Here is a 20,556-nt window from a genome sequence, read left to right as displayed (position 1 = left end):
TAGTATGTTTATAATTCAATTTAAAGAGCCCAGAAGGGGCAGTATCCTAGTTACCCAGGGTATGACAGAAATGGTCCTGTGGCCAAACTGGGCCATAAATTGCACTTTCCATAACATGTAATAATATACATATATTTGGTTTATATTGTAAACCAAAACATTGCTGATTTAAACCTTCGCCCATAACCTAATTTTTTCTACTGTTCTGGAGTTAAAGTGAAATAGTTTTACTTCTAAAATATAAATATTGTGCAAACAAATATTAGAGAAACGCTTCCCAGATGTATCAAATGAACTTCAATTATGTGTTCTTCTTCAGTGTCTGGAAAAGCTCCCAGCGTACAAATAAAAGTATAAAAAAGGAAAAAAAAGTTAAACCATTTACTGGGTAAAGGACTGTTACAAATAAATCAACATTAACGGCGGGAAGCAATAGAAGGTGCAACATTTCTCCAGGTCTAGTATCCCTTGGCAACCAGTCGGAGTTTTTTTTCTGAATAATTAAAACTACCTGCTGATTGGATTGTTTGCTATAGGTTGTTAGACCAGTAGCCAAATTGGAACTTTTTATAATATTAACTTCTCAGTATTTAAACAAAATACCCCTTATACCCTGTATATTAGCAACAACCAGGAAAGTTAATAGTTTGAAAATATAAAGAAAAAATCTGTTGAACTCTTCTTTATTTTTTTTTTACAGTTGTTTAGATGTTTAAGAGTTTATTTGTGAATTCTTTAAGTTAACATTTTATTTTGGCTGCAAGAAAAACACGCATGTTGTGAGTTGCTGACAGATTTCATTAGCTCAGATTGGTTGATTCCAGCATGAGTCATTAGTTAACAATGCACTACTGACAAGCATTCTTGATAGGGTAATGGAAGATGTGACTGTTGCTCTGCCTGCATATAAACACAGGTTAAAGGAGAAGGAAAGGCAAAGTCACTTGGGGGTACCAAAATGTTAGGCACCCCCAAGTGACTTTAATCGCTTACCTTTTACCCCATTCAAGGCTTTGAGGCTCCCCGCTCAGTTTACTAAGTGTGAAGAGACTCTGGGGACTGGTTTCTGGAGCTCTAAGCATCAAAACTTTTATGCTACGTTGGTCAGCTTTACAATCCACAAACATTCTTCCCATGGACAAACATTTCTAGGGATAAAGAGTCAAAACTAGGAAATGTCCTTGGAGAGTATTTAGGAAACCATAATGGGTATAAATGTTTCTCAAACCCCTTCGGCATTCTCCTAAGATGATATTGTTAAGCCCTATAAACAAATAAACAAAATATATATGGATATATAAGGAGATTTTCATTTTGTTTCTAATCACATCAAAGTGCAGACAAAGCCGAGTTATTTCTTGCTCTTCTTTTTTGTGTATTTGCATAGTTTGGTTGTTCCTGGCTTTCTTTAGGAAAGCTAATCCAAAAACAACATTAACAAATTAGAATGTAGAAAAGACTCAAATAGTATATTGGTACAAATTCAGGAACTTACCCCCAAGTGTAATAAAAGGCACAAAGTTTGCAGTAGCCCATAGCAAACAACAAAATGTCTGCTTTTAAACAGGGGGGCAGTAAATGCTACATTACATTACATTAACATTTATTTATAAAGCGCCAACATCTTCCGCAGCGCTGTACAATAAGTGGGTTTCATACATTGGACATACAGAGTAACATATAAAGCAATCAATAACCGATACAAGAGGTGAAGACGGCCCTGCCCAAAAGAGCCTACAATTTACAATGCTACCTGCTGATTGGCTGATAAAGCTGATAAGAACTGCAGCAAACTTTGCTCTCTACATTGCATAAGCCTCTTAAGGGCTCTGGCACACGGGGAGATTAGTCGCCTGCGACACCCCTTGTCGCGGGCGGCTAATCTCCCCATGTGCCAGAGCCCTAATATATACATATTAAAACAAAGCAAATTAGAGATGGTATACTAGATGTTTAAGAAAGCAGCATGTTAAATACAGAGTTCTTGAACAAGAGGGCACAGCCAGACGATAAAAGAAGGTAGGCTAATGAGTATCATCAAGAAGAATATCTTGTAGGAATTTGACAAACAGTTATTTTTACACAATTATTTGTTGGTTCTTTTTAGTCTTTATACCATGTTTTTATTAAATTAAAGCACTGAAAAGTATGACAGGGACATTAACAGTGATATATTTGAGCTGGAACCCAGCACCAAAGAACGTTCGCTAGCAAATGAGGTAAAAAAAACCCTTACAGGAAAGACTGCACATGTTGCATTGTTTTGAACCACTGTTTTCATCTTATTTTGACAGGTCATTCTAGTTCAGGTTAACCCAGGAGAAACCTTCACAATAAGGGCAGAAGATGGGACTCTGCAGTGCATTCCAGGTAAGGAGCCTGAAGCTGTGCAAGACGTTTTCTTTTCATAAACTGAAATCTATCTGATTCATCTTTGCTTACATCTTGTTTCTTTTGTGCTGAATCCTGCATTGTATGAATACTTGCTTTACTCATCTACAGATGGATAATATGAAAAAAAACAAGTGCAATGACTTAATTGACAATGATAATAAAGTAATTACAAATCTCAGTTATTGGTTTATGGAATTTTAGCAAGATGTAAACAGGGGAGTGAAAAAAGGGGGGCACCTAATCCCCCGTGTGCTGAGGAACTGGGCATAAATGGGGGATATTGTTTATTGTCAGGCAAGGTAACTTTTCAGTGGCAACTGTTATTGAAATAGAGCTTACAGCATCCAACAGCCAAAGGCTTTGTAGATGGTGGGAATTGCATTTCAGTGGTACCACAAATTGTATTTTGCTTTGCTCACCTCCAAAGGAAACCCCTAATCAAATGTGTACCTTAAATGCGATGGCACACAAGGACTTTTCTCCTTTGCCATATTTCTCCTGGTAAAATGCCAGAATTTGCCATTGCTCCCTCCTGTTCAGTTAGGAAATAGCTGACAGCAGCAATACTGGCACTTTTTAGCCAGAGAACCCTCCAAATGCCATGCACGTTTACACATATGGGAATTGTTAGTATTCTAATATTTGTTTTAACTTTTTTTATCCTGGGCCAGTTTAGAATCGCTAACACTCACTCATGTGTATCAACAGCATTGGAGGGTATGTTCAGTGTCATTATGCTTGGCTGAAGAGTATCTCTTTCAGATGAATTAGAAGAGAGGTGTCATTTCATGCGCCCACTCTCCTTAGCTCAGCTTAATGCTGCTGAAGATTACTGACTTTGCCTGAGGCATGTACAGGCCTGTGAGCGGTGTCGCCAAGAGGCAGGAATTTTAAACTTGCATAAGTTTAGAATAATGCTTTTCTACTTGGACCATGAAGTTTTTTTCTGAAAATGGTCTTGCTGGGATGCAAAAACTGTAGTCAGTCATCAGATGACATTCAGAATACTTAGCCACCTGGCAGCTATATGTTTGCTCTGTGTGTGCTTTAAAATGTTTCAATGCTGACAGTGATATTTAATTGTGTATCAGGTCAATTACTGTTGATTAGTGTTGGTAATGTTGGGCTACGTGTACAGATTTGACTTGTGCTAAAGTTGAAGTGGTTGGGGAATGGCCGGCTGCAGAGAGACTTGCAATAGCCTTAGCCAGGAGAGTATTTCTCATAAAGAGGATAGCCAGATAGGACTTCTCTCTGGAGTGAATGCCTCCTCCTAGCCAAAGAGATGGGCTGGTGATTGTCTTTTTTTTTTTGGGTTGAAGGTCTCTGTCCAAACCACTGTCCAAGCTGAAACTACTGCAAGTCTCTAAGCTGTTTCCCAACACCAAACTCCCCCAGCTTAAAGGTGTTTTGTGAAAACAGATATTTCTAACTGTCTTGACTTTCTCTCTGGTACACTAAGGTGCACATTCATGAAAACGCGAGTTCGAATTCCGAATGGGACAAATTCGTATTGAAAACGGAAATTTCTGAACATCGCAAATATCACAAAAATGCTTACAAAAAATCGTATTAGTCACGATAATATCGTATTGGTGATCCGAAAGTCACAAAATTTTCATACGGAACGATTGAAAACAGCGGGAAAAATTTGCGCGGGCGTCGGAAAGGTCGCATAAGACACACAAAGTTCGGCGAAAATATGCTTGCAGCGTTCGAATGAACGCTCCCAGCATTCGTGTCTTAGTAAATCTGCCCCTTAAAGTAACTGCCTTCAGGCACTGAATCTCTATAACTACAAATTGTTTGTTTTGTTTTTCTGCCCAGTATGCCCTTCAGGCACTGCCTCCCTGTGACTAAATCCAGTTACCTGTCTTGTGTCTGGATGCTGTTCTTGACTCTCTCCAGGCACAAAAGCACTAAACATGAATACAGTTTTTGGATTGTCTCTTTGAAATGCAGAACAGTACAGTGGTAATAAAAGCTATTCTCCTACTAACTACGACTCAAGGCTCCAGCTTATGCCTTTTGCACAAAATAAATGAAACCATTGTATATTGTTGTGTAGTTAGGGGTAATTAAAAACACTTCTTTTAAACAGGACATACTTTCCATTTTATAACCTAGTTATTCGTTTCCAGGCAAGTCCACCTAAGTGTGCCATGTCTGATTCAGGCATTTTTTCACTTTTCTTCTTTGTTTATCCAAGGATGTCTTTCAGTTGCTAGGTCCTCCTGCCAGTTATACATTCTTCCAACCTGATTCCTGCTTAATCTCTTCTCTCAAAAATCTCGCTCATATGCTGTTCCTGCCAAAATCTATAATATAGCTTTTTTTATCAGTGTGAATTAAGCCTACACTTGAGCCCAAGTGGAGAGTAGGACTATATTTCCCTTTTCTCCTTCTAAAATTAACTTTTGTGAGCAGCAGTTGGGTGTTTCTATAAAAACAAATGTGTTCTTCATAAGCATTTGTTTGGTTGAAAATATTAGATTTGATTAACACAACACATTCTGAACCTCTGGACAATTTATTGGGATTTTGTATAATAAAGGTTCACTTTTGGGGTATCCCCACTCCCGGCCATCACCAGTCAAGACCTTCAGCAATTCTTAAAGGCCAATTGTGACCTTTTTTTGGCATGTACTTCAGCCATTTGAAATAGTAGTGAGTGTATGGAGTAATTTGTCAATTTGTCCAAAAGTTGGGTGCAGCTGTGAAGTTAACTTGAATGAGCGAATAAAAACTGTAAATGGTAGCTGACACATAATTTAAGTAGCAAAGAAGCTATATAGATATTTAGAGGAATATTTTATGAGGCAGTGAAATTGTTTCCAGTGCCAGACAGTGGAATATGAGTAGACGGGAAAGTTAATGAAACTGGCTACATTGTTTATTTTGGTATATTATGTAGAAGGCAATGTTGTATGGGATTGGAAAGTGATGTATGAGAACCTAATTTATATATGCAGTGACTGTATTAGGATACCTATATGACTGTGTTGTTATTGGCCAATTATCTTTAGATTTGAAGTGGCATTGGCACTGATATATTAAGTATATTGATGATTATTCACATACTTTTGGTACTTTTGGAGTCTAGATAGAAACACCGTCAGATTTTCCACCTGCAGCTGAAAAGCTTTCCCTATAACTTACATGAAATTACTAGCACATTGTATAAAGACAGATTGCTGTAAAAAGCACCATTTATGAGTACAATGTAATGTTCCACCCATGTATTCTATTCTAGCTGGATAGGGCTGAAATTGTAAAAATAAAGAGGAGGCACATGAAACGATCCCATTGCACATCTTTATTGCGGTTAATGTGCCTATGGGAGATGAACGGTCATAATGATTTTGTAATGTGTTTTTAAAGGCATTTTATTGAAAGCTCAACTAAGATTATCTTAAATAAGAAGATAAAACAGTACTACAGATGTACTTTAATCCTAAGCCATGTAACAGCATTACCAAATTCCTCTATTTTGTGTCTCTTTCATTTGCTGATACTACTATAAGTTCAGTAAAAAATGGAGCAGGTATTTTTGTGTCAATTAATGTGATTTAAATTCTAAAAAAAGATGCCTAAAGTTGTAGCCATTAAAGTTTTTGTAAAAAAAATCTATGCGATATAATGTAGAAGACACTAAACATTTGCTTGCATGAGTCGCATTTGGAAATGTGAGGAGTCTTATTGTATTTATATTGGTGCCTAGTGGAGAAGACTTGCATTCCAAAAGTTTATTTTATTTAAGGCTACCAGCCTGTACCACTTCAGATTTCCAGTCATTTTTATCCATCTTGAGCTATGTTTTTAACTTCTTATCTTGTGTTTTCCAAGCAGTCCTGTCTGGGTTTCTCTTGGCACAAATTTTCTTTGTTCCAAAAAAATAAGTAATTGGCATTTTATGGTTTGTAAATGCAGGCTGTTAGTACTAGAGGCTTACCCTTGCCAGCAGAATCCATTTTACTGGGCCAATCATTTTAACACTTTTAAGGGCATATTTATCAAAGAGCAATTGATGCAGAATTTCACTCTAGCGGACTGTAGCAAGTTTCAATTTCACTTTTTGATAAAGATGTTAAACTTAGTTTCAAAGAAACACAAATCAAACACGAATTCAAGCTGCAGATGGAAACCATTCAGCACAGCAAACTCCTGTGGTTTATTATGTCATGTAGAATACACAACGTTTTGGGGTGTGCCCCTTTGTCAGTTGCCTGTGTATATTACTTTAAATACTACCAAGCTCTTGGTTCACTATTTGATAAATATGCCCCTTAGGCTTATTTACTGTAAATTAGGGATGCCCCAAATCCAAGATTTAGTTCAGGGTTTCAGCCAAAATTCTGCCTTTTTCAGCAGGATTGGGATTTGGACGAACCATTAAAATCACGTGTCTTTTTGTCAAATAAACACAGAAGTTGAAAATTTTTCACCACACACAAACCCTTCCATGTCCTAATTTACATATGTATTTTTCAGATTTAATTTGGTATTCGGGCGAATCCTTTACGCAGGATTCGAGGTTTGGACGAATCTCAAAATAGTGGATTTGGTGCATCCTTACTGTAAATTATGGCCAAATATTGATAAGCCTTTATAAACTGATGGTAGTGTGCAACTGAATTCCAAGGAATGTTTTCAATTGTGTTTTAACCTCTGCTTTTGCTATCGAATCTTGGAAGATTAATAAAACACTGTATGCACAACCCTTACTCTGAAATTTTTAGTCTCAACTTTTATCTGATATGCTTCTAGTGTATTTATGTTTGTTTTGATGCAATTATGCTGTATGTATAGGGACAAACACTGCATTGTGGGTAAAAATTACACTTTGCACACTGCACTTGCAAAAGTAAACAAGCCCTACTGTATTTTGTCTTTGGCATTTAGCCTTCATATTATATAAGTATTGGTGTATGTGCACCATTTGGACTTTGGACTGTATTACGTACATTACTTTTATATATATTTATTTACATACACATACAAAAAAATTCTGTCATTTAGGAAAAGGAGTTTCCCTTTAAGAATTCTATGAAGTAACATAATTGCCTTTGGTGCTCTAATATAGATGTCTTTGCAGTGTTAGTTTAGAGCTGATCTTGATATCCAAGTGGCCTCCACGTGGCTCATTCTGCTGGATGATTAATGACTTCCTTTAGACTGGCCTGATATGCATTATTTCAACATGTGTGTGCATGTATAGTGTAAAAAGTACATTCAGTAAGTAAATACTATACAGTCTATAAAGTTGCTTAAAAACCTGGAAGAAATTGTAGACAGTTATAGATAATTGCCTAATTATTTTACATGAATATTAAAACTGCTGGAGCTGCTGCTTTAAAAGGAAATTATCTTAAAAAAAAGCATTTGGGGAATAGAAAAGTATGCTAAATGTTTCTATTTTATTACTGGAACTTAAGACAGGAGTCTTTAAGCCAACTTTCTAATCTCTGGAAGATTTTTATGTTCCCTAATATCTCACCTTGAATGTTTATGTACTGCACTGCTAAGAAGTCTGTCACACTGATGTTCATACAGAGGCTTACTCAGTTCTTAATTACTAGCCAGACCCTGCCATAACCACAGGAGTGCCCTGCTCGGTCACCAGACAGGCAGTTGATAAGGCCTTGATTACAACCCTGTGCTAGGTTAATGTGTTCAGGCTATACCATTTTTGTGTGAGTCAATCAGCAAATCTCAGGTTGTAACTATCCTGTATATAGCAAGTTGGGTAATATTTTGGTAGCAATGGTCTCAACACCCACTACCCACAGTGGATCACTTAACACTGCCATTACGATCACCCATTGCCACCATTGTGTGAACACGTCATAGTGCATTTTTTGGCGATGACTGCATCTGAAGGACTGAGAATTTTTGCTTTCCGCTTCCATATATGTATGCTGGAATTATATGCAAGCAATTTCCCTGTGACTTCATGGGCTGAATGGAGATGTAATTTATTGTGTGAATGGTGAAACTGAATCAAAAATGCTCTCAACCAGATAGCTTGCTGTGTGTGTGTGTGTGTGTGTGTATATATATATATATATATATATATATATATATATATATGGCTTGATAAAGAAGTGGGATGCTCTGAAACGTTGCCTGTTTTTCTACTTGTTTTTAACAATAAAGTGTTTTGAGTGCAGGACATGTTTGGTGGATTTTTGTATGTTAGCCTGTACCAACGGGCTAAGTCCTTTTGCACCCAGCAGTTTTCAGCAGTGCCACTTTTCTTTGGTGATTTTTATATATGATTATAAGAATAAATGCAGTCAATGGGCATATTAAGGGCCAAAAAAATCCTGTGGGGGCTGCATTTGCCTCACAGGCCTCTAGTTGGACAGCCTTGTTATAGGGCACCCTTTGAGCAGTGTGGCCTCAGTCAGTGATAAGGTTGAGGTTGTTTTCTCTGGAAAAGAGGCGCTTGCAAGGGGACATGATTACTCTGTACAAGTACATTAGAGGGGATTATAGGTAGATGGGGATGTTCTTTTTTCCCATAAAAACAATCAACGCACCAGAGGTCACCCCTTTAGATTAGAGGAACGGAGCTTCCATTTGAAGCAGCGTAGGTGGTTTTTCACGGTGAAGGCAGTGAGGTTGTGGAATGCCCTTCCTAGTGATGTGGTAATGGCAGATTCTGTTAATGCCTTTAAGAGGGGCCTAGATGAGTTCTTGAACAATCAGAATATCCAAGGCTATTGTGATACTAATATCTACAGTTAGTACTAGTGGTTGTATTTATATTTTATGTATGTGAGTGTATAGATTGGTAGGTGAGGGTTAGGTGTGCTGGGTTTACTTGGATGGGTTGAATCTGATGGACACTGGTCTTTTTTCAACCCTATGTAACTATGTAACTATAAGAACACTAATGTGGCCAATGACATGGTGTCTGTATGAGGGGACTGATCAGAAAGCCATTTAATTGGGCCCCACACATGAGTACATGGCCTGCTTATTAAGTTAAGAATAACAAACTTTGCACATCATCTGTGCCCATGTACTTTTAGCTCAATAGTATGTAGGAAAAGCCAGCATTGACATTTGTAGTTTAATTGCGTTCATCTCAATGCGGTTCCTATAATGACACAATCGAAACAAGGAATAGTTTAACCTCGCACAACATCAGATGGGAAATGGAAATTTCAGTTTGTGTGCATGATTCTGGGCTGCACTTTCTTTCCAGACTTGGAGCACTGTGTGCTTGTGGAAGGGAAAAGAACAGAACTGTGCTGCTTGCTGGCTGCTCTAGACAGTTATGAATGTGACCTGGCAGCCAGCAGGGTTTCCTGCTGACGTGGCCTCCTACAAAAGAAGCAAAACAGAGCAGCTTCAGTGTACTGCCAAGGAGACGGTTAAAAAGTGAATTACTAAACCTATGGAGTTAGAAAATGAATATGAGCGAAGTTCAGAGAATTGCCCAAATATGCAGGAACTTGCCAGTAGTAAAATGAGAAAACCCTGACTTAATTTCATATATGCCAAAATGCCCTTCTTTTTTTATCTAGCAGTATGAATGTGCTAGAGACCTGTGCCTGTCTGGTTGGGCAGATTTGTGCCCATTCCAGACCTTCTATCCTGCATTTCTCCCTGAGAGGGGCTTTTCTGGGAAACCAACCCTGTAATTGCTGGAGGTGACATCATCCTGGGAGCGACATTGTATCCTGAGAGTGGCGTCACTTAATCGCAAAGCGTGACATCACTCACGAGACATTAAAAAGTTAGAGAAAAAAGAAAAAAAGAAAATATATACACTTACACTTCACCCAGTTGCCCAGGCAAGGTGGCTGCAGGCCACTTGCATTGTTGGAAATCAGGGTTCTCAATTGGTTCCACAAATTTCTCTCAACCAACTTAGGTGGTTCTTCATTGTGAAGGTGGTGAGGTTTTGGAATTCCCTGGAGGGTGATGTTGTGATGGTAGATTCTCTTAATGCCTTTAAGAGGGACTTGGATGATTAATTGATTAAAGTATAGTATCCAAGGCTGTATTGATCTAAATCTCTAAGTGCCAATATATACACACACACACTCTTACCAACCTATCTATTTACTCACATATATAAACTATATAGTTTATATATGTGAGTAAATAGATAGGTTGGTGAGAGTGTGTGTGTGTATATATTGGCACTGGGGTACATTTGGAGGAGCTAAACTTTGATGGACTTTTCCCTTTTTTAACCCAGATTAACTGTGTAAATATCTTGGTTAATATTATTGGACTTTGTTTAATATAATTTTGTGTCAGTGGTTTTGATAGATGTATTTTGTAGCTCACTTTGTTTTTGTCATAGATCAGTTTGGGTCTATATACTGCTTTTTAAGAGTATTCCTCTTTTATATGGTTTTAAGAGATTAACTTGGCACTAGCTTTGAATGATGTAATGCAAAACTGAGCATATTGCCTTATAGCATAGAGACAAATGTGTTTAAAAGGGATAACTAAACTAAAATGAAGGCTGTTAAAATGTGTTTCTGCAGGCCCAGAGAAAGACCCCATACGCTTATGCTTACCTACTGGCTTTTAGAAGCACAAATGGTCCCAGTGACCCTTTGCTGTGCCTTAATTTATAGTGTTTTCTGTGTAAATAAAAATTGTGAACCATCAGTTATATACGTCCTTCCCACAAATGTTTTTTTGTTTAGTGATGGTTAGATAACAGCCTTTTCAACACACACACATTAAATCCCTGGTCAAATGAGAAATACTGTAGGCAGTGCCCCCAATAATTGTGGAACAAACTTAGTTGCATAGTGCATCTCAAGTTTGGGTGTAAAGATGTGGCTCCTTAAATCAAAAAAGCTGATGGAGGATTAGGAAAGGCTTGGGCTAAATCTCCCAGTATGCCTGACAGCATATAAAACATTTTTTTTATCAGGTTATAGATGTATTAAAGAGAGGGAGTAACATAGACATTGAACCCTGAACCAAGGATGCCTGGCTCGATTACTGCTTTAGATCATTGTGACCTGCAACCGGTCATTGTAGCCTGCAGCCGGTCATTGTAGCCTGCTGTTCTTCAGGCTCCATGAATTTGAATTATACTTCTACAGGGCAAGGTTTATGGGGGATATGCACAATACTGGGTTCATAGTGGGAGAAGTGACCCTTGCAGTGTGATGTCCAGCATCACATACCATATGCTTATTCCTTCGCCCCATGGGTATTTGTTTTGTGGCCAGTGCACGTGCAGGCCTGATGCTGTCGGAAGTAATGATGTATAAGTTATCATTATATTACTATGTACATTTGGAAGTACATTCTCTGATACTTCAAAGGGCTATACACATGGGTGTTTGTAGGAGATTTCGGTTTTAGTATAAGGGTCTGTGGTAATCTTCAGTCTGTCTTCATTGTCCCGGTCAGAGCTAAATAGACTTTTCCCAGTTCAAAAGACAGCAATTAGTCAAGGATATGTTGTTTGTCTACATTACAGCTCATGTACAGAATCTATGTATGATATTATGTACCTGCTTGGCTCCTAATGTAAGCAAAATATCTGGAGAAAAATAATATCTTAAAAAAAGCACTGGTATATCAATTTAATGTTCCACGTGATTCTCTTCTAGCTGGACTTTGCTTGTTATGAGTTTATAAGATTTTTTACAGACCCCCTCCTCATTATTTTTAAAGAGATTAAAATGACATAGAAAGGATACAGCTGTCAAGTGTGTTGCACTATATATATATATATTTCTTTATATAGATGCGTGTCAGACATTCACTAGTTTGAGTGGACTCTCCTGTGGTTAGGCTGATCAAACTCTAGTGCCACACAACCCTTGTTATCTTACCCGAAGCTGTATAGACAATCAATTTCATCATTGTGTGAACATTAACAAGGTGCAAACTGAACATAGGAAGCATTGGAGTGGTTTCGAGTTTTTTTCTGACACTGCAACAGCATAAATGTAGCACATGACATTAGGCTAAAGCTGACATAGACTATCTGACACTACCTGAGGAACTATGAAACATATTGGCAAAGGAAAAGATTCTGAGGGTTTACTTTCCCTGTAATCTTGCAAAAAATAATTTAAAAATTTGCTATACTATCTGACATCTGACTTTATAGAACAAATGATCTACAAATTGGCCCAAAAAATAGCCTGTCTGACCAGTATCTTAGAAGTGACTGGCTTTGGGTGAGCAGCTGTGAAAGTCCCGTTGAGAAAGGACAACATTGAGACATGATGCAGTCTTTTCCCAGTGGGCAGACCCCCAATATGGTCAAATTATTGGCTAGGAAACCAAGAATTAAATCAGCCTTATTTTTTTACTACTACTTACCATAGACCAGTGATCCCCAACCAGTGGCTCAGGAGCAACATGTTGCTCACCAACCCCTTGTATGTTGCTCCCAGTGGCCTCAAAGTAGCTGCCCATTTTTGAATTTCTGGCTTAGAGGTAAGTTTTGGAGGCATAAAGACCATGTGTACTGCTAAACAGCCTCTAGTAGTCTGCCAGTCCACATTTGGGCAACTACTTAACCAGTCCTTATTGGTCACCTACTAAGAAAGTTTTTGTGCTTGTGTTGCTCCCCAGCTTTTTTTTCATTGAAATGTTGCTCACGGGTAAAAAAATGTTGGGATCCCTGCCGTAGAATGTACTATGTGACCACTGTAACATTTTGTAGCAATTTTGCCACCATTTCTGTAGAAGTGCAGTTTACTTAATCCTGCCCTTAGGCAACCCTTCCAGTGTATGTGAGGTGACAGTGATCCATCCTGCTGTAGTCTTTATCCTAACCTGTCTTTTTTATGTGACTATATGTGTTTGCCTGACCTGTGACATTTAGGTCAAAGCTACTCAGTTTACTGATCGGAATCCTTGTTTTACATGGAATTGAGGTTCTGTTTACATTTAGCTGGACTGTCACTGATCGATCAGTTCAAATATTTAACTAACATATCCCTGAGGCTGAAAAATATCCATGGCATAATAAATGTTTAACAATATATGCAGTGTCCCTAAATATAACTAATAAAAACTTATTCTAAAGGGCATCTTTCCATTGCTGAAAACTGCAAAGTACTGCAAATATATACAATATCTCTTCAATATTTATTGCGCTCTGTTGCCTTTGTATAAAGCACCCCTCATTAAAAATCCATAATTGTTTAATACCTAGAGAAATTAGTCTGTTTCTTGGCTTCTAGAACTTCAAACTTGCTCCAAAGTTTTCTGCAGGCTTGTTTGTGTAGATTTTACATTTAGCAACAAATTCCAAAAAGTCACATCTGCAAAAATCTGCTCTTTACATTTAAATTCAACTTGGGGTGATTCTGCCTCCTTAGTCCATGTAGTTTGACCTCTGTTGGAATGCAATGGACTGAAAAAAAGTGTGAAATAAAGATTGGGCTTTTTTTTTAAATGAATTCCTTTCATCCCCTCAGCCTGAACCTTAAAGGACCTTTGGAAAAGATTTTTCATGCTTAACTTTTTCAAGGCCAAATGTGAGGCCTGCTTTATATGTATTGTAAAATATATGTTGTGCAAGTCAGTGTGTGAATTATGGACACGATTTGAAAGGTATATGTGTAGCCATTCATACTTTTAGTCAAGTGCCAAAACTGATTTGCATACTGGTCTTCCAAGAGGGGGGATTTGAATCTACTTTTGTGAGCTCGCCAAGCGAGCGGATCTTAACGTGTATGGCCACTTTTAAGGGTCAGTTTCAGCAGGAGCCAATCTGCCTATATGTTTTTGCAGATTGGGCAGAAACAGGGGTATCTGGAGGAAACTTAAACAAGTAGACATGGGTAAAGACTCCTTGCAGCTAGTGCCCAGGTTGCAATCGAACAAAGGGCCCCAGCACTTCAAGGTAGATGTGCTAACCACTGGCTACTAATAGGAAAATTGTCTTCTTATGAATTTACCCTTTGTGTATGTGTGACCATTTGTATGGTATGTTATATTACTTTTGCTGTTGTTCAGCTTGTGGTTTTCTTCCGCAGTAGGAAGCATAGAGATTTCCCTGCTGGTATAAATGTTTCCTCCTGCCTTTAGTTTTGTTCAGTAGCGATTCACTGCTATAAAAAAATCTCCAGATTGTCTGCTAAAACCATTACTCGGTAGCAGAGCTGATATTACCTTAGGGGCTTGCCTAAGATATGTTTTGAAGTTAAACTGTTCCTGGAGTATGGATGGGGATTGCCTTTGAAGTGAGGCAGAGCAAACAGTGAGAGACGACAGCTTCCTGCTGCCCTTAGTCTTAGTCTGGCCAGTTAATCGGATTTTGAACTTGTCTGTTGACGTGCAAATAAAGGTAGATTCATACATCACAAAAATTACACTGTGTTCCTTTCTGCATTAGTGCTCTGCTGAAGGGGCTCCTGTCACTTCTTCCTGGCTAAGGTTTAAATGTTAATTTATTGTTCTACAAAGATGGCCTGTACCTATCTGCTATCTTTATATATTGTATATATTATCAGTGCAACGGCAAAGTAAAAACAAGGAAATAAGGCAAAAAACCCTTTACTGACCGATTGTGCTCCCTCAGAGCTGTTTAACCTCCCTTGGCACTGATCAGTCCCAGTAGTTAATCCTGTATTGGTGAATGTGCTCCTACACCCAGAATCTGTAAAGTGCCCAAGGCGTGTGCTGTTGCTAGGCACAGCATGCATAACGATTGCTCATATTGCTGACAAGAAGCACCGCCAGCTGTTGCTCAGACATAGAGGCAAGCCTGTCCCTAGTCAGGCCCTTGTGCACAGTTATTGGCAATGTTGCCTCACTGCACTTGATAGTCCGACAATTAATCAGTGGGCACAAGGTCATTTACTTTTGCTGAAACCCACTTACAGGAGGACCAAATTCAGGGCATAACAATAATTATTTATGTTGATAAAAGTCTGTATGTGAGCAAAATGTTCATTGCACAAATAAAAGGATTTTTAAATTTTCTAACAAGTGCTGTGAGTGCTGAGTTCATCCTGCCCTGTGGTTCACAATCAAGTACACAGCACGAAGGCCAAGTACTTTTATGGTGTGTGCCCTCCTTCTTCTATGTTATATATATATTTATATATAATAAGTAACTGCTGCACCCAAAGATTTTATTATTCATCTATAGGACAATCATGCAACATTTCAGAAATAGAAATTTCTTTTTCAAGCATGCCCTATTACAGTACTTGTCACAATTCACAGTTCTACAAAAGAACAAAAAACACATTCACAAACATGAAAGGTTTAACCCTTTGGGGTGTACAGTCCCTAAACAATGCTTCCTTACCTCTAACTGTGACCAAACTCCACCAGTTGTGGCCATGTTCCACAATGCCTTCCAGCCCCCAGTGCTGTTTGAAATGGTGTATAAGTTGTATACCTTCTCGGGTTTGAATCTGATATAAATGAGGTGAATCCCCTGATTATATTTACTGTAAAAATATGATAGGTGATTTAAAACACCAACTACATTCAAATGAAATTAAACATGGAGACTGGTTGAAGCCTCAATAAAAATAGGGCTGTCTTAAACACACTGAAAGTAAACTTAAGCTGTTCCTTAAAAAAAAACAGCCCTTTAGCACCAGCTTCCTTGACAAATGTAACCTTTTTTACTGCTAATATTTTCTGATGACCCCTTAGCTAGCTTCTCAACAGAAGCCCGGATCACACTTAGCATGTGAAGTGTCCCTGACACTCACCAGATGGTCTAACAAGTCCCAAGCCGGGGGGCTGCTGTGGACAAATTTAAAGAAAGGGATCATTACTCTTATAGGGCTACTGAAACATTAGGGCTTGTGATTAAATTATACTGTTTTAATATACAGGTATGGGATCCCTCATCCAGAAACCCATTATCCAGAAAGCTCTGAATTACAGAAAGGCCATCTCCCATAGACTCCATTATAAGCAAATAATTCTAATTTTTAAAAATGATTTCCTTTTTCTCTGTTATTATTGAACAGAACCTTGTACTTGATCCCAACTAAGATATAATTAATCCTTATTGGAGGCAAAACAATCCTGTTGGGTTTATTCAATATTTAAATGATTTTTTGCAGACTTAAGTTATGGAGATCCAAATTAAGGAAATATCCCGAGCATTCTGGATAACAGGTTCCATACCTGTATATTCTTTTCAATTTCCTTTGAACACTGTGCCTTGTAAAGTACCTAGTACACTCTGTGTTTTGCTATGGGCAGTGAGAACCTTACCTCAGGCGGCAGTGAGTGGCCAATTACCAGTGGCGGCAAAAAAAGGCCTCTGGTAACTTAAAGGGCTGAATTTTTGTTTTTAAAATGAAAATTCGGCTCTGCTAGTGCTCACTGCACTAGCGATGCATCACCCTCTGGACCCGCTTCAACAATTAAGTTATAAACACGAAGCAGGAGAGAGGGGACGGCATTGGGCTGCTGCCTCAGGCAGCCACTGGCTATGGGTTATGTTTGTTTTGCTTATCCAAGAAAACTTTCTATAAGCTTCTGCATATTGCACATTATGATTGCATCTGATTTTGTCAAATCAATAGTGATTACAGGCTTTGCAGATTTTGGATGACTGGGGAAAGTTGTAAGATGGAGCTGGAATTGAAATGGATTAGGAACTAAGTGGGATGAAAGGCTTATTACAGATTTACTGGCAAGAGCTTAATTTATAATACCAGCCCCTGACTTTGGTTGGTATTTTACCAGCCAGGTGACACTCTATTCATTGCACGGAATGGTGTTTGACTGATTAAAGCAGTTGAACACAAATTGATCAGTTTTAATAAATATGTCAAGTCAGTATAAATCTCCTGATATCAGAGAATTTGTGCTGGGAATTCCTTTGGATTCCCCAGTTCAAATTTTGGTAAATCTACCCCTTAATCTTTTACAACCCTTTAATTGTAGATTATAATGGGCTCACTCTCCAAAGCGAATAGTTGATAAAAAGTAATCCTATGAAAACTAAATATGACTTAATACAATTTTTGAAAGGAAAGACCTTCCGTAAACAAACATAATAACATTAAAATATGTTTCAATATCTGCAGTAAGTTAAAACCCATGCAGAGATCATGTACTACTGAAAAGAGATCTCTGGAGGTCTTTGGGAATGACAGAGTGTATTAATCTATCCTCAACAGACACACAAAGAGCTTCTGTATATGCCCTCTGTTGCTTGACATAGGTTGTCAACTGAGCTTTCTTCAAAATATATATATTGTAGAAAATGTGAACTGTTTCCCAAGGGAATAATAATGTTTGCATAATTAGGTATGGGGATGTTCAACCTTTTGGTACCTAAGCTCGACAAAAACCATTTAATCTTACTGAAAACAAGAGTGGTTGTTATGACAATCTGACTGTTTCTTTTTAAGTCACATCTGTTTAACATTATTTTCAATTTCTCTGGAATTTATATGGTAAAACCTGAAAAACTGAGACCAGTGATGGAATACAGAACATTGTTTGACATTTATGCCACAGGGTTATCCTTGCTTTTAGGCACCATGAGCAACTACTCTTTAGAGACTGTGGAACCCTATCTACAGAAAAAGAGAGACATTTCTCCAGGAAACAGAATGAGCTTTTGAATGTTTTTTGTTAGTTTTTAAATTGCTGTGTAATATGTAGAGTGAGGGAAAGCAAAGTTTTTCTGAGCATAAAAAAAGTAATCTGCTCATCCAAACAGTTTGATCTTTGGCATTTATACCACCTATCTAACAAACCAAATTGTGTTGATGTAATTAATGATTACATCATAATAGGGCCCCTAAATTTACTTTGACATATAGCAGAGCTGACAACCCCCCCTAACATTTAGAAGTTACCCGATGTTGCCTTCTCTCCACCCATTTCCCGTCACCCAGTGTAAGGGTTAATCTCTTTAGCTTCACGATTTAACCCCTATCACCCAGTACTCTTCCTCTGTTTTTTTTTAGCAATGCCCTGAAGTCTGCATCAGATTTCCCTCTTGAAATAAAAAATAACAAAAGTGTTGTAAAGGGGATACCTTTATTAGCTAACTAAGATAACCATAGCAAGCTTTCAGAACATCGAACTAAGATGATTTTTTATTTCAAAGGGGTTACCCTGTAACAATTTGACTGGCTAGCACGGTACATAACCTTTTTGTGCATCAGATTTCCTGGGCACAGTAAGCAGTCCCGTGACATCATCCGTAGCATTTGTGCGTGACATCACCTCCGGAAGCACGTGCATGAGTGCGTGCGCATGCATCACTTCCAGGTACCAGGAAAAATTTTTGGCTCTCCCAGCATCTTCCAGCTGAAAGTTGACAGCTCTGCTATAGCTATGTCCCACATACATTTTGTTGCAAAAATGCTATTGCTTTTGCTACCTGTGTCTTTTTGCATTTGGAAACAGAGCAAGAAAAGCTGTCGGATTATGTGCTCAACAGCTTTACCATGAAAGAAAAAAAGATACAGATATTCAAATCTGTACCGAAAGTTAATACTTTCCCTCACGGTTTCAAGAGAGTGTTGGCCCAGTCCTCCTAGAACCCACCAGGGGACCTGACATGCCGGTGCCGCTCTCACAACAATTAGATATTGAGAGTGCCAGAAGGTATATGGGTTACACAGGCCTATGGTGCAAATAGCAACACGCTAATGGGAGATGGAGAGCAGATCCTAGCTTCAATCCACCTTTGCTTTTGTAGGATTTTAAGTGCAGATGTAGACTAGAATTTAACTTAATCAAACTTCCTTTAAGAGTGCATTGAAAAGATTCCACCTTGTGATTAAAAGTTAACATTCATATTATGAGTATGGCGATTTTGCACATAACAAATTATCAATGTGCGCTCAATGCTGCATCCAAACTACGGCTTTGTGCTTGGTTTTGCATTTGTACACAAAACCTACAGTGTCAAGCTGCAAGTGGTCCAAGACTCCACTGAGCAGTAGGGTGGTGCACTTGTATGGTGCCACCTTTTTAAAAGCCTACAAGTATTAGTACACATATATATATATAAGGAATACGTATGTGTAGCTTTCCCAGATTCAGTGCATAGACAGATTCTTCATTGTTTAACCCTGCTCTTTGTACAACTCGAGTGAACAGGGATTCTAAACATTGTCCTTAACACACCAGAATGTGACCTCTCTGCCAGCTCATAGTGTACAGTATATGGCTGTCTGAAGTTCATTGCTTTAGATCAACTCAGCTGACCTATGTGAGGTTGTCTGAGGACTAACTCAAACACTGGCATAGAATATCATGTAAGAAACTGATATATTTACAGTTCTTTTTGACTATTTAGTTTTTGTTAAAAAGACAGTTTAAATTGTGCATCTACTGCAGAAGGCAGTACTTTAGGAAATAATAATTAGTGATAATTAGGCTAGAAGAATTTAAATGACTTATTGCACTAGCCCAATAGAAGGCCTAAGTACCACAATTTTCTTAAATAGGTATGATGTTGCACATATGAAAATACATTCAGAGTGCGAGGGGAGGGTAAGAGAAGGAATTCCTTTTATTGCAGGGAGCTGTAAGACAACAGGAACAGTCTCTTAGTCCTGCACATGGAAACTGGTGCATCAGGTAAAAGTTCCTAAACATCTAAACATACACTTCTATACAAGTAATTCAGTATACAAGTAACATAACATATTACTATGCTGGAAATCTAACATATCTTGCTGCATAAAGAATCTATAACCAGCATTAACTACTATGCAACATGTGCATTGATTCAGCAGGTATAACTGTCTGGCTGCTGTAACTCACTGCAGGCTGTCTGTGCTGGAGACAGTGTATAACTGGTTTGCAGTGTCATATAAACAATTTTAGATAACTTTATAAAACTTTAGGATGAGGATTACTACCTGTAAGACAACAGGAACAGTCTCTTAGTCCTGCACATGGAAACTGGTGCATCAGGTAAAAGTTCCTACCTTAGCTGTGCACTTTGGTTCCCCCTGCAGTAGCAGAGCAGGAAGTGTTCCTGGAAATTACAGTCTTATAGGAAACAAGATGTAATTAAGTACTGAACTTGTTTAAAAGTACAATTTTTATTAAGGGGTGCATAATAACCTTATACCTTTTACAATGATATTCATTATTCAGAAACCTGTTATCTAGAAAGCTCTGAATTACCGAAAGGCCAGAAGGCTCAATAGACTCCACTTTAATTAAATAATTACAATTTTTAAAAACTATTTCCTTTTT

At 38.1% G+C, this 20,556-nt stretch overlaps 1 protein-coding gene across 2 annotated transcripts in view; it reads left to right on the top strand.

Annotated features, from left to right (window-relative positions):
- fndc3b (fibronectin type III domain containing 3B) overlaps positions 1 to 20,556 on the top strand; it is a 178,240-nt gene that overhangs the window by 47,985 nt on the left and 109,699 nt on the right. For both annotated transcript variants that reach the window (XM_012963399.2, XM_002931571.3), the window contains exon 3: positions 2,295 to 2,370. In XM_012963399.2, the coding sequence (XP_012818853.2) occupies positions 2,295 to 2,370 (76 nt within the window). The remainder of the gene's footprint in view (positions 1 to 2,294; positions 2,371 to 20,556) is intronic.

The sequence above is a fragment of the Xenopus tropicalis genome, chromosome 5, assembly GCF_000004195.4.
Source record: "Xenopus tropicalis strain Nigerian chromosome 5, UCB_Xtro_10.0, whole genome shotgun sequence".
In the NCBI taxonomy this organism is placed as follows: domain Eukaryota; kingdom Metazoa; phylum Chordata; class Amphibia; order Anura; family Pipidae; genus Xenopus; species Xenopus tropicalis.
Note: the sequence above shows the minus strand (reverse complement) of the source record. Positions and strands in the feature narration are given on the sequence as shown.